At 41.7% G+C, this 10,955-nt stretch overlaps 1 protein-coding gene and 1 long non-coding RNA gene across 5 annotated transcripts; one reads left to right on the top strand and one right to left on the bottom strand.

Annotated features, from left to right (window-relative positions):
- Positions 1–5,340: 5,340 nt before the first annotated feature.
- On the top strand, positions 5,341–8,054 carry LOC136517872 (uncharacterized). Of its 3 annotated transcripts, XR_010774351.1 has the most exons (5): positions 5,342–5,924; positions 6,024–6,187; positions 6,295–6,587; positions 6,734–6,953; positions 7,285–8,054. It is a non-coding gene; the product is annotated as an uncharacterized lncRNA (long non-coding RNA). The 3 variants fall into 3 exon arrangements; XR_010774349.1 differs by having other exon boundaries at positions 5,341–5,924; positions 6,295–6,953; XR_010774350.1 differs by lacking the exon at positions 7,285–8,054 and having other exon boundaries at positions 5,351–5,924; positions 6,295–7,131.
- A 357-nt stretch (positions 8,055–8,411) lies between these two features.
- Positions 8,412–10,437, bottom strand: LOC136517871 (disease resistance protein RGA4-like). Of its 2 annotated transcripts, none has more exons than XM_066511528.1 (3): positions 9,771–10,437; positions 9,604–9,695; positions 8,412–8,789 (listed from the first exon to the last, which is right to left on the bottom strand). In XM_066511528.1, the coding sequence occupies exons 1-3, from the start codon at positions 10,392–10,394 to the stop codon at positions 8,717–8,719; spliced, it is 789 nt and encodes a 262-aa protein (XP_066367625.1). In that variant the 5' UTR covers positions 10,395–10,437; the 3' UTR covers positions 8,412–8,716. The 2 variants fall into 2 exon arrangements, with proteins under 2 accessions (XP_066367625.1, XP_066367626.1); XM_066511529.1 differs by having other exon boundaries at positions 9,604–9,686.
- Between the last annotated feature and the right edge of the window lie 518 nt (positions 10,438–10,955).

Below are 10,955 nucleotides of genomic sequence, written 5' to 3'. Positions count from 1 at the left end.
CAGGCGGCTCTCCTATCTCTACCGCCTGTGTAAATACGTGTATTTACACAGGCGGTTTACAATGACAGCCGCCTGTGTAAATGGTATTTACACAGGCGGTTGTCATTGTAAACCGCCTGTGAAAATACACGTATTTACACAGGCGGTAGAGATAGGAGAGCCGCCTGTGTAAATTGTTTTACACAGGCGGTTCTCTTGCTGGGCCCACCCTATTTTTTGTACTGGCGTCATGAAATTGTGAACCGCCTGTGAAAAAAAAACAACGTGCCAGCAAAAATGATTTCTGTAGTAGTGTGTTCTTGTTGCTAGACATGGCTTTGGGGTTTTTTCTTCTCCTTTTCAGTATTTTGTATAGGAGAGTGTACTGTGTGGTGGGTACAAGCTTGGACTCATAACGCATATATATATAAGGTTGAGTCGAGAGTAGATTTCTCTTGTGGAGAGAAAATAAATGGAAGACTTTTAATGCACCACCATGGTTTTGGCACTCATTTATATCTTCCTAATTTGTGCTGATGCGCTGGAATTTGATTAGGTGGGGTATGGATGGCAAATGAGGCTAGTCCAGCGGGATAGTATACATAACCGATGTATTGACTCTCCTTGATGATAGACCCGCGTCACCCTCTATCTTTCATCCCTGCAACGTCGGCTGGTTCTGCTTCGGCGGGGAATGGAAGACAAAAGAACAAAGAAAGAAGAAGAATTCTTTAATTATGTTTTGTCATCCATTTTTTAGTCATTTTGTATGTACTAGCAAATGTGCCCGGGTTTTACATGAACTCAATATATTTTGGACTCGAACTCTATACCATCGCTAGACTCAAGTTGTTTTTAACTCATACAAGCACGGGTCAGGGATCTGGTTACATAAAGGATACGAAGGGCGTGAGGGCAGTATCTGCTTACTAAGTGGTTTACTATAAAGTTATGTTAAATATCCCCATGTGTATATTCAGTAGCAGCTACAAAATAAGTTATTCTGTAGCCACCTTCATTTACGATAATTTTATATACTAATTTACGATAATGTCAATACATATTTACGATAGTCGGGGATATTTACCATAACGTTATAGTAAACCACTTAGTAAGGAGTTACTATAATCTCGTAAATTAACATAGTAATTAGCGTAACTCAAAGTGGCTACAGAATAAGTTATTTTGTAGCCAGCTACAGGATAATAGTTATATATATATATATATATATATATATATATATAACTATTATCCTGTAGCTGGCTACAAAATAACTTATTCTGTAGCCACTTTGAGTTACGCTAATTACTATGTTAATTTACGAGATTATAGTAACTCCTTACTAAGTGGTTTACTATAACGTTATGGTAAATATCTCCATGTGTTATAGTAACCCAACTATCGTAAATATGTATTGACATTATGGTAAATTCGTATATAAAATTATGGTAAATGAAGGTGGCTACAGAATAACTTATTTTGTAGCCGGCTACTGAATAGTCTCTCCCTATATATATATATATATATATATATATATATATATATATATATATATATATATATATATATGTGTGTGTGTGTGTGTATGTATGTATGTATGTATGTATGTATATATAAGGGTTGAGTCGAGAGTAGATTTCTCTTGTGGAGAGAAAATAAATGGAAGACTTTTAATGCACCACCATGGTTTTGGCACTCATTTATATCTTCCTAATTTGTGCTGATGCGCTGGAATTTGATTAGGTGGGGTATGGATGGCAAATGAGGCTAGTCCAGCGGGATAGTATATATAACCGATGGAGCCACAACAAAAACAGCCTGTATTGTACTCTCCTTGATGAAAGACCCGTCACCCTCTATCTTTCATCCCTGTACCGTCGGCTGGTTCTGCTTGGGCGGGGAATGGAAGAAAAAAAAAAGATAAAAGAAGAATTCTTTAGTTATGTTTTGTCATCCATTTTTATGTTATTTTTGTATGTACTAGCAAACGTGCCCATGTTTTACACGAACTCAATATATTTTGGAATCTGAATCTATACCATCCTTGGACGCGAGTTGTTTTTAACTCGTAAAAGCATGGGTCAGGAATCTGGTTTACATATAGGATACCAAGGGCGTGATGCAGCTTGGAAAGTAAAAAAAAGTGAGCCGGAAAAATAACTTCGCTCTTTAATATTAGGTATGTATTAAGTTTGTGACCATAGCTCAATTAGTTGTATTCACTGTATGGAATCTATCCGTCTAGGTTTAAATAATTGACTTGACACATATACTCATATATTTTTCTGTATTTATTCTAAGCGCTAGCTTCTCATTCAAAAAAATGTGCCTATTTGATTTGATTCACGGTAAGATTCCCATCTTTTTTGTCCAAAGAAGGATGTGCAAACACATATCATTTGGTGATATATAGTTGAACTCTGGTGTTTAACCATTCCATATTTTTTTCAAAAGGTACATACACTGTTCCAAATTATAAGTCGTTTTAGTTTTTTTTTTGTATATTGTTTTTGTTATACTACTAGAAAATTCAAAACGACTTCTAATTTGGAATGAAGGGGCTACTGTAGAAAAGGTATTAATTAAAAATAAAAATATACTACTTTTAGAAGAAAAAATGTCCCACGATATAAATAATGATGTAAACGTGGCAATCACAACAATGCTAAAGAAAATGGACCATGCATGACGAGGGAACATTTACTAAATACATAGCTTTTACTATGCACTTAGATATATATTATTTCTAGATATTATAGTAAAATCAATGTATTTGGAGCAGAGTAAATTAAAAGATGTAAATAAAACTAACTAAAATGAAAAATAAATCAGGAAGAAGAAAAAGAAAATCGGAAAAGAACTAAGCAACAAGGAACACATCACGCGGATGTGGTGCCCAATGAAAGAACACTTAAGACGTACCAAAACACGCAACATGCGCACGCCCCTGGTGCTTGTGTAAGCGAACATATTTTTTTGTATTGAATGGATGTTTTTATTTTATTTTATATGGGGTTGATTGTTAAGGTTTGAACATTTGTTTCCTCGAATTTTCAGACGTCGATACGTAATGATTTGGTATAAGATATTTCTCTTTCTTTGGAGAATATCTGATGTCAAAACTTTTCTTTATCATCTAAAAAAACTAACAAAGGAAGGTAGCTGAGATAAACGTTACCCAGCAAGCAGCACTAACCAATCAGCTGCCCGGTTAGAAACGGTTATTAATCAATGTACTCATTAAATTAGGAAGATCTTACTGATTCTCAAAATCCTCCCTGGCCTCTTTTTTTTTTCATGAAGGCCATCACTCCGGAGGCTCCGATCCTTCTCAGATTCTGTTTGAACCAGCTAAGACTAATTATTAGCTTGAGCTAAAAGTTAGCTAGTTAAAAATTAGCCAACTAACTATTAGCCAATATATGTTTGGTGGATTCTCAAGCTAATAGGTGCATATATCACTAATATAATGATAAACTAGCGAGTTGCCTAGTTATATTTGGTGAATGAACTAACAACTATCTAAGCATAGTTAAAAAGTAGCTCATCTATTAGCACTCCTGTTTGGATGAACTAGGGATAATTTTTAGTTGCTGATCATTTGTTCATGAGATCCAAACAAGCCCTCGAGGGAGGCGATAATGATCGTGGTGCGAGACGCAATCTTGACTTTGCCTGCCCGCGACATCGATCAATACATGGCAAATCGTAAAACAAAATCCGGCACTTTGCTCAAGTCCAGCCGTCCACAGGATGGAGGCCTCATATCATATAAGATTATGTGACATATCTGTATTTATTTTAAAGCTTTTGGAAATAAAGTTAGGATCACCATTGGAGGGGATGCTTCATGTGCTATTTTTTGTTTGTTTGGAAAGGTTCCAATTTAATATTATGGGGAGTTAAAAATATCTAGTAAGATTGGAGATGCTCTGAGCGACATGGGACACATCACAAAGTGGCCCAAAGCACACCATGGGCCGAAAGGAGAATAAAAGGAAAGACCTCACAACGATGTCGTGGATGCTTGTCTTATCTGATGAAACTTGCGGCAAAGCTCGTTTTCTCTTTCAAATAAAATGTGCACGCTCCTCCTTGGTAACAATGCCTTGCTGATGACTCCAATTAGGGCGGTGCAGTCATTGATCCCTTCTTGTTGCCTAAGAGTTTTAGAAGGAGTGGAATGAGAGAATTTTTCAAAGACAACATCGTCCACTCGTTGCGAAAATAAAAAAAAAGCCACGAGCATATATGGTAACACCGAGCTGCGCGAGGCGGCTAAGCCAGATAATTTGAATTTTTTATGAGGCTTAGCGCGATGTTGGATCGATGTCGAGTCTACTCTGATGTGGTTAATAATTTTGGTATTTTTGTAACTAGTTTTTTAAACTCCTTCCCTATTCGAAATAGGAGGATCTCCTCAGCAAGCGTGTTGGCACAGATCTCCTCAGCAAGCATGTTTCTCATGTTGACAGATCTCCTGCTTGTAGCTTTAAAAAAAACGGCTTGCTGACTTCTATAATTTCAGAATCAGAAGAAATTAAAAACGTCACAGTTGTCACTTTGTGTTCAAATTGCTAGTTGCCATGACCAAGATGAAGAAATGATACACAAAGAGTCTTACAACCTCAACACCACTCTGCACTAACAAACTATTGATGCATAAATGCATGCTGAGGCTCATGCAAACATGCAGCCGAAACATAGAGGTACTCCGATCGAGAACATCATTACATCACGCCTGGCGAGGCGGCGGCTGATTGTTGTGCCCGTTGCTAGGCCCGAAGGGAGGGATGGGTAGTAGGATGGGTAACGGCGGGAAGACGACGACGCTTGTCTCGATGCCAGCTGGCGGCGCTTTGGAAGGAGAAGCCTTCGTCACCAGCAGCATGCCGATGCTGGCGGTGACGGACACCTCGCCCGGCTTGGCATCAGTCATCGCCACCGGCTCTGGAGCGGCAGGTTGCGGGCTGGGGGCAGCAGGACGCGCCGCCGAGGCCAGCGAGACGGTCGTTGCCAGTACAAGAAGCGGCGGCAGAAGCAGCAGTGCAGCCACCGGCACTCTGGCGGCGGTGCTGCTGTTTCGGGTGGCCATTGTTGGCTGATGTTGGTGGTGACTGGTGACTCCGGTGGTGGACGCTACTATATATATATATGTGTCTGCCTATACATTTTGGTGTGTGAACGTGACGTAGCTAACTTGGCAAGGCGCTACCATATTACCATGTCTCTGCAACTAAAAAAGCAGCGATAGTTTTCGTCCACCCGGCTAATCATCGCGTGCCGTGCGACCAATGACTCCGCCCGGCACCTCTTCTTCTCTGTAAAAAAAAGGAAAGTCCCTAATCTCCGCTCGCAATTTCATCCACCGGTCTCGCTCCCGCCCTCATCCCCGCCCCGCTCCTCACGCCCGCGGCGGCCGCCACGCCCGTCGCTTGCGATCCCGCGAGTCAAAAAGCGATGCGCCGGCAGGTGGCACCAATCTCGCGATCCATTCCCTCCGCGATCCCGCTCCAATCACAACTCCCTCACGCGCACGGCCACGCAGCTACCTTCTCGCCCACGCCTACCTCCCTGCCGCTCGCCGTTCGCGCCGTCGTCCTCGCCCATCAGGACCCGCACTGTCACCTCGCCGTTTGCGCCCGCACAGTCGTCCTCGCTCCTCCCCGATCCGCATCCTCGCCCCGCCCCGATCCGCCCTGCGCCATCGACCTCGCCGTTCGTGCCCGCGCCGTCGACCCCCGAGCGAGCGAACTCCCCCACTCCATCGCTCCCCCGAAGATTTACACGGCGCCGACATGTGGGGCCACTTTCCCAGCGCTAGCACGCGAAGTCGCGAAAGCCCTCGTCCCCGCCGCTCAGATCCAGCAAGGGCAGGAGAAGGGATGGATGTCCTCTGAAGCCGCATGGTTGGGCTCCTCGTCAGCAACAGGAAGGAGATGAAGGTTGGTTTTCTTTTTTGTTGCGGTGTCCTGTTTGGAACTTTCCAGCACCGAATTTCACGGCACGGAGCTCTGATCGTTTCCCCGGCCGTCTCACCGCAGTCGATTTCGTGCGGCCTGCAGGCTTCTGGGAAGGACAGCCCCAACGGCGTGTTGCAGGTCAGTCCGCTGTCGTCATTGCCGTCGGAGCATCTGCCTGCTGATCCGGTAGATCTAGGTGCTCAACCTCAACGTCGAAGGCCTGTTGGTTTCTTTTCATGATCATGGTAATTATTTTCCTTAATTTCAATCTACGTATTAATGTGCCTTAACTGGACTGATGAATGAATGGCACTAACAATTTGCTGCTCCTACTTTATTTTTGCTTCGTCAGATGCACTGGTGAGACGCAGCAACACTCTGCTAGCTAGCTGTTCGTTAATTTGGTTTTGAGAAAGATAAACTGGCAGTAGAGATGATATGTTCCATGTGCATATTTCCTGGGAGGAGTTCTTCAAAGGATCATGTGATTCATTGTTTCCCAACTGATATCTGGAAGATTTGATGAAATTGCAGATCAAGCAAAGGTTTTTTTTTTCCTCATCATGTGAAATACTTGCATGTTAGCATCAGGGCTTAGGTTGGGAAATAACAGTTTGGTTTGGAAAATTAAATGGTACAAATCAGGTTAGTAAGTTTTTTTTGTAAATATCATATTGGTTCAGAAATTGGTTGCGTATCTCCAGTTTCCTTTGTTTTGTTGTAGCACCAAGCAGATCTGTGTCTTAATCTTAGGGATGGCATTAGCGAAAGTCAATTGTGAATTGCTGCAGGATCAAATAGCATAACAGGAGAGATGCTTGAGACCATAGAGTACACTTACAATAAAGAAACCACATTTCAAGGAGCAGAGTTTCTATTGACTGGATTTCCTATGCATTAGAAGGACAAAGAAATTGATTCCCAAATACAGTAATCTGGTGTTGATGGACACGCCAAGGCCAACCGGTGATCGGGTACCTTTCGGGGACCTTACAAATACAATACATGGAGGTGTATAAACTTTTACAACATCTCTACATATTCTTTGTTCATATGTTTGCAACTCACCAAAATTTATTGAAGTGAAAAAAAACCTCCTACACTGTAGACCTCATGGTTTTATTTTATTGATTTGATTGATCAACTTCGTCGAACTTGTTAGGCTCTTAGGATGCACTTGGTATGTGCTACACGCTGTTTCTTATCATTACTCCTAACCTGCGTCAAGAAACTTGCCTTGTGGAATGCTGATGTGCTCTTGATTTCTTTGGATTATGAAATTTTTCTGTCAACTGTCAGTAGTATTAAGTTTGATGAGAAAATTTGACATTCTGGTGTGCAGCCAGTCAGGCAGGATAACAAGCAGAGGAGGATTAGTCTGTTGGAGCTTCCTGCACTAAATACTGGAATCGTTTCCACGAAGCAGCATGTATTTCCCCGATTGTTCACTTTTCCTTTAACTTTGCGTAAGACCAGACAGCGGAGTTTGCTGTTCCCAAGTTTGTCAAGAGAGGCAGCCAGGATTGTGTCAGTATTATCTTCTGCATCACCTAGCCTAGAGTCAAACACACTTAGCTCTCTAAGATTGGTCAACTCGCCAAGATCCCTGATGCACTCTATGGAATTAATCCCGATGTCAAAACGGAATAGACTGTGTAGGTTACACAGCTTGCTTAGCCCATTTCTCAATGCTATACTTCCTCCAAGTATTGGAAGAGATAGATGCCTTAAAGACGACAAGGAAGTAAAATCTGATGATTGGTTACTGAGATACAACCCTGCCCATGACAAATTTATGGTCATCAAATGCTCCAGTTTCCCAAATTCCTTTGGCAGCTCCAAACGAAAGCCTCTGACCCTTAGATACCTCAGCAGAAAAAAGTGATTTATAGCAGACAAGTCAAGGCACAAAGATTGTGGCCCCGCATATGAGCCCTGGTCCATGTCCAAAACTCTCAGAAGTTTAAACATTGAATCAGCTGCAGGGAAGGTATTATATGACCGAACTTGTGATGGATCCATCCTTTCGACTGACAGGGCCATGTCTCTGTGACTGAACTGATGGCTGATCCAACGAACTTGCGATGCTCTATTCATGGTAAACTTCCTATCGATTATAGTGATGAAGTTTTCCTCTTTGCACTTCGATATAATAAGATCAAGCATTAGGTCGTGAACTTGACATGCCCACACCTCACCAGAATCATCATCATTGAAGCAAGGTTGGATCATACTTCTGTTGATGAGTTCATTGAAACAGTTATCAGCAGCTTCCTCCAGATCTAAACCATGTTTTACCCTAACAAATCCTTCAGCAGTCCATTTTCTCAACAAATCAAACTTGCGAATTTCATAATCTTAAGGATAAGTACCAACATATATCAAGCATGTTTTGAGCTAATAGGACAGATCATTGTAGCTAAGACTTAGCACATGTCTCATCCATTACCATGTAGGATTCGTGTCTAATTCAGAACCCAATGAATTACGTACCTTTTCCCATGTCTCCACACGCATGCATTGGTTAGCCAAAAGGCTTGCAATGCTAGTAATCGCCAATGATATCACCTTTACATTTCTTTAGCATGTCATCCGAAATCTCTTTGAATTGCTTAGGACAACCGTCCTCTGTGTCAAATAACCTTTTAAAAAACAGCCTTCTTGAGTGAAGCTCATTAAGGGGTTGCATATGGTATACATGACCTTGACCACTAAAGCAACAAGCTGTAGCAACATCTTGATTGCGTGTGGTAGTTGTCATTCTACTGCCATAATTATTTTCCACAAGCACACTCAATAGTGCGCCAATCCTTGGTGCTCCATAAGTCATCAATTATGACAAGGTACCTGCAAAGTAAGTGACTTCAAAGTCAATGTTGCCTGCATGATGTCTGTTATCCAACCCACATGGCATTTCCAAAGATACAAGCAAAGTAACAACATTTTAAATACAAAAACAATATGACAAAGTAAATGAGTAATATGTCACTTGGTCTCGTGGAAACAAACAGGAGAATGAGCACTTGTTCGGTGATGCTTTGGTTTATGATTCATGCTTAAATCAAGGTAACTTCAATGTAAAGTACATATATTTTTGGGCACAGTAAAATTCATGTGAAAAACTAAAAACTCAATCTAAATTTTAAAGAAAAAAAGAAAGATCTATGTGAATAAAAATAAGAACTCCTAAAATGTAATTCTGTGATGCTATTAATTGATTTTTTTTGTTTGAAACAGAATCATGCTTGGTAAATAATTTTTCAACTTCATACAACATTAAGCTCAAGAGGGAAATTATCTAAGAAAAAACATTCCCACAAAAACAAGAAAACAAAATTTCAATAAATTGGTTAAATAAAAAAGAAAGATCTATGTGGATAAAAATGAAAATAAGAACTCCTAAAATTAATTCTGTGTTGTTGTTAAATGATTTTTTGTTGGAAACAGAATAATGGTTGGCAATTTGAAAATGAATGAAATTGACTTGCTCAACAAACAAACAAACAAGATAGAGATAGCTACTGATAAGCTTCCTTGGTAAGTTCACATATTGCTATTAGACAATGGAAACATCTAGATATTTGAGAAAGTCGATGAGAAATAGAAAATATTAAATTTCCACAGTTAAATATATCATCATAAATCCCAGATAAACGTATACCTCTTATTCTTGAGCGATGCTCTAATGATCTCAATAAGCTTTTGGACGTCATCTTCCATTTCCGTGACACCATTTTGTATGTCCTTCAGAATCTTTGGCATGTCAGGACTTGTAGACACTGACACGAATGCCGTACAGTCAAACTCATTCTATATTTTAGCATGCACCTGGTTTGCAAGTGTTGTCTTGCCAAGACCACCAAATCCCACGATGGATACCACTTTAAGTTGTCCAGGATCACCATCACCTTCCAGCAACAATTTGATGATTTCTGACTGTGGACCATCAATGCCGACAAGCCTTTTTGCATCCTCAAACAGTGCAGGCAGCCCTGGGTCAACTTCCACCACTCCAGACTCTGAGATAGATTCATGTATCCTGTACCTATCTCGGCTTTGACTCTGCTCCTCAACACGAGCTTTGAGCTCTTGAATCTTGTTGGCAATCTGGTACCGTGCTCGCAGCTTCGTAATCTTGCGTGCAGTCTTGTTAACTAAGCTGTCCTTGTCATCTCCCTGGCCATGCTGGTGCATGAATATGTCGATGCAATCCTCGATATCATAAGCCATCTCACGAACCTTGTCTCTCCACGCCTTCGTTTGGACATCAAGTTTGTCCATGCCCACTAACTTCTCCAATGCAGCATTCATGTCAGTCAACTCACGGCTGAGGAACTCAATATCCCTTCGGACCCCCTTGAGCTGCCTGTACTGATCACAAAGCAGCAGCGATAGCTTGGAGAGGAGTGAGCTCATCACCCCAGTGGCAGCGCTCACGGCCATGCCTGCCATCTCAAGCTCCTAGCTCCCCTCTCTGGCAGTGACAATTGTGTTATGGCATCTCCATCCACCACTGCAGACGCCCTCTTTGTCGAGTGCTGGGGGCACTCGGCAAAGCCAGCCAAGCACTCGGCAAAGGTCTCTCGACAAAGATTTTATCGGCAAAAATTTCTTTACCGAGTGCCAAAAATCGACATTCGGCAAAGTCTTTGCCGAGTGCCAAGCCCGCACTCGGCAAAAAAATAACCGCCGTCAACATTTGACGCCGGCTTTGCCGAGTGCCTAGGGACTGGCACTCGGCAAAATTTGAATTTGTGCCGAGAGCCAGGGCTCAGCACTCGGCAAAGAAACCATTTTTTTTTTAAAAAAAAATCTTTTTAAAAATAGTCTTTGCCGAGTGGTACCATCTGGCACTCGGCAAAATTGACCTCTTTGCCGAGTGCCAGGCTGTGGCACTCGGCAAAACTAGGGAAGTGGCTGTTTTTGCAGCATTTTTTTCCAGCTTTGCCGAGTGCCACACCCATGGCACTCGGCAAAGACTTCTTTGCCCAGTGTTGGCACTCGGCAAAGCTG

Source organism: Miscanthus floridulus, chromosome 17, assembly GCF_019320115.1.
Source record: "Miscanthus floridulus cultivar M001 chromosome 17, ASM1932011v1, whole genome shotgun sequence".
Taxonomy (NCBI): domain Eukaryota; kingdom Viridiplantae; phylum Streptophyta; class Magnoliopsida; order Poales; family Poaceae; genus Miscanthus; species Miscanthus floridulus.
The sequence above is the reverse complement of the archived record's forward strand: the minus strand, read 5'-3'. Positions and strand labels throughout refer to the sequence as shown.

What these genes read in the sequence shown, in the direction of transcription:
- LOC136517871 (XM_066511528.1), bottom strand. Translation starts at nt 10,394, where the DNA reads ATGGCAGGCATGGCCGTGAGCGCTGCCACTGGGGTGATGAGCTCACTC. An exon ending in AGACAACACTTGCAAACCAG is followed by an intron (nt 9,696 to 9,770) that starts GTGCATGCTAAA and finishes GACATGCCAAAG; the next exon opens with ATTCTGAAGGACATACAAAA. An exon ending in GCATCGCTCAAGAATAAGAG is followed by an intron (nt 8,790 to 9,603) that starts GTATACGTTTAT and finishes CTTACTTTGCAG; the next exon opens with GTACCTTGTCATAATTGATG.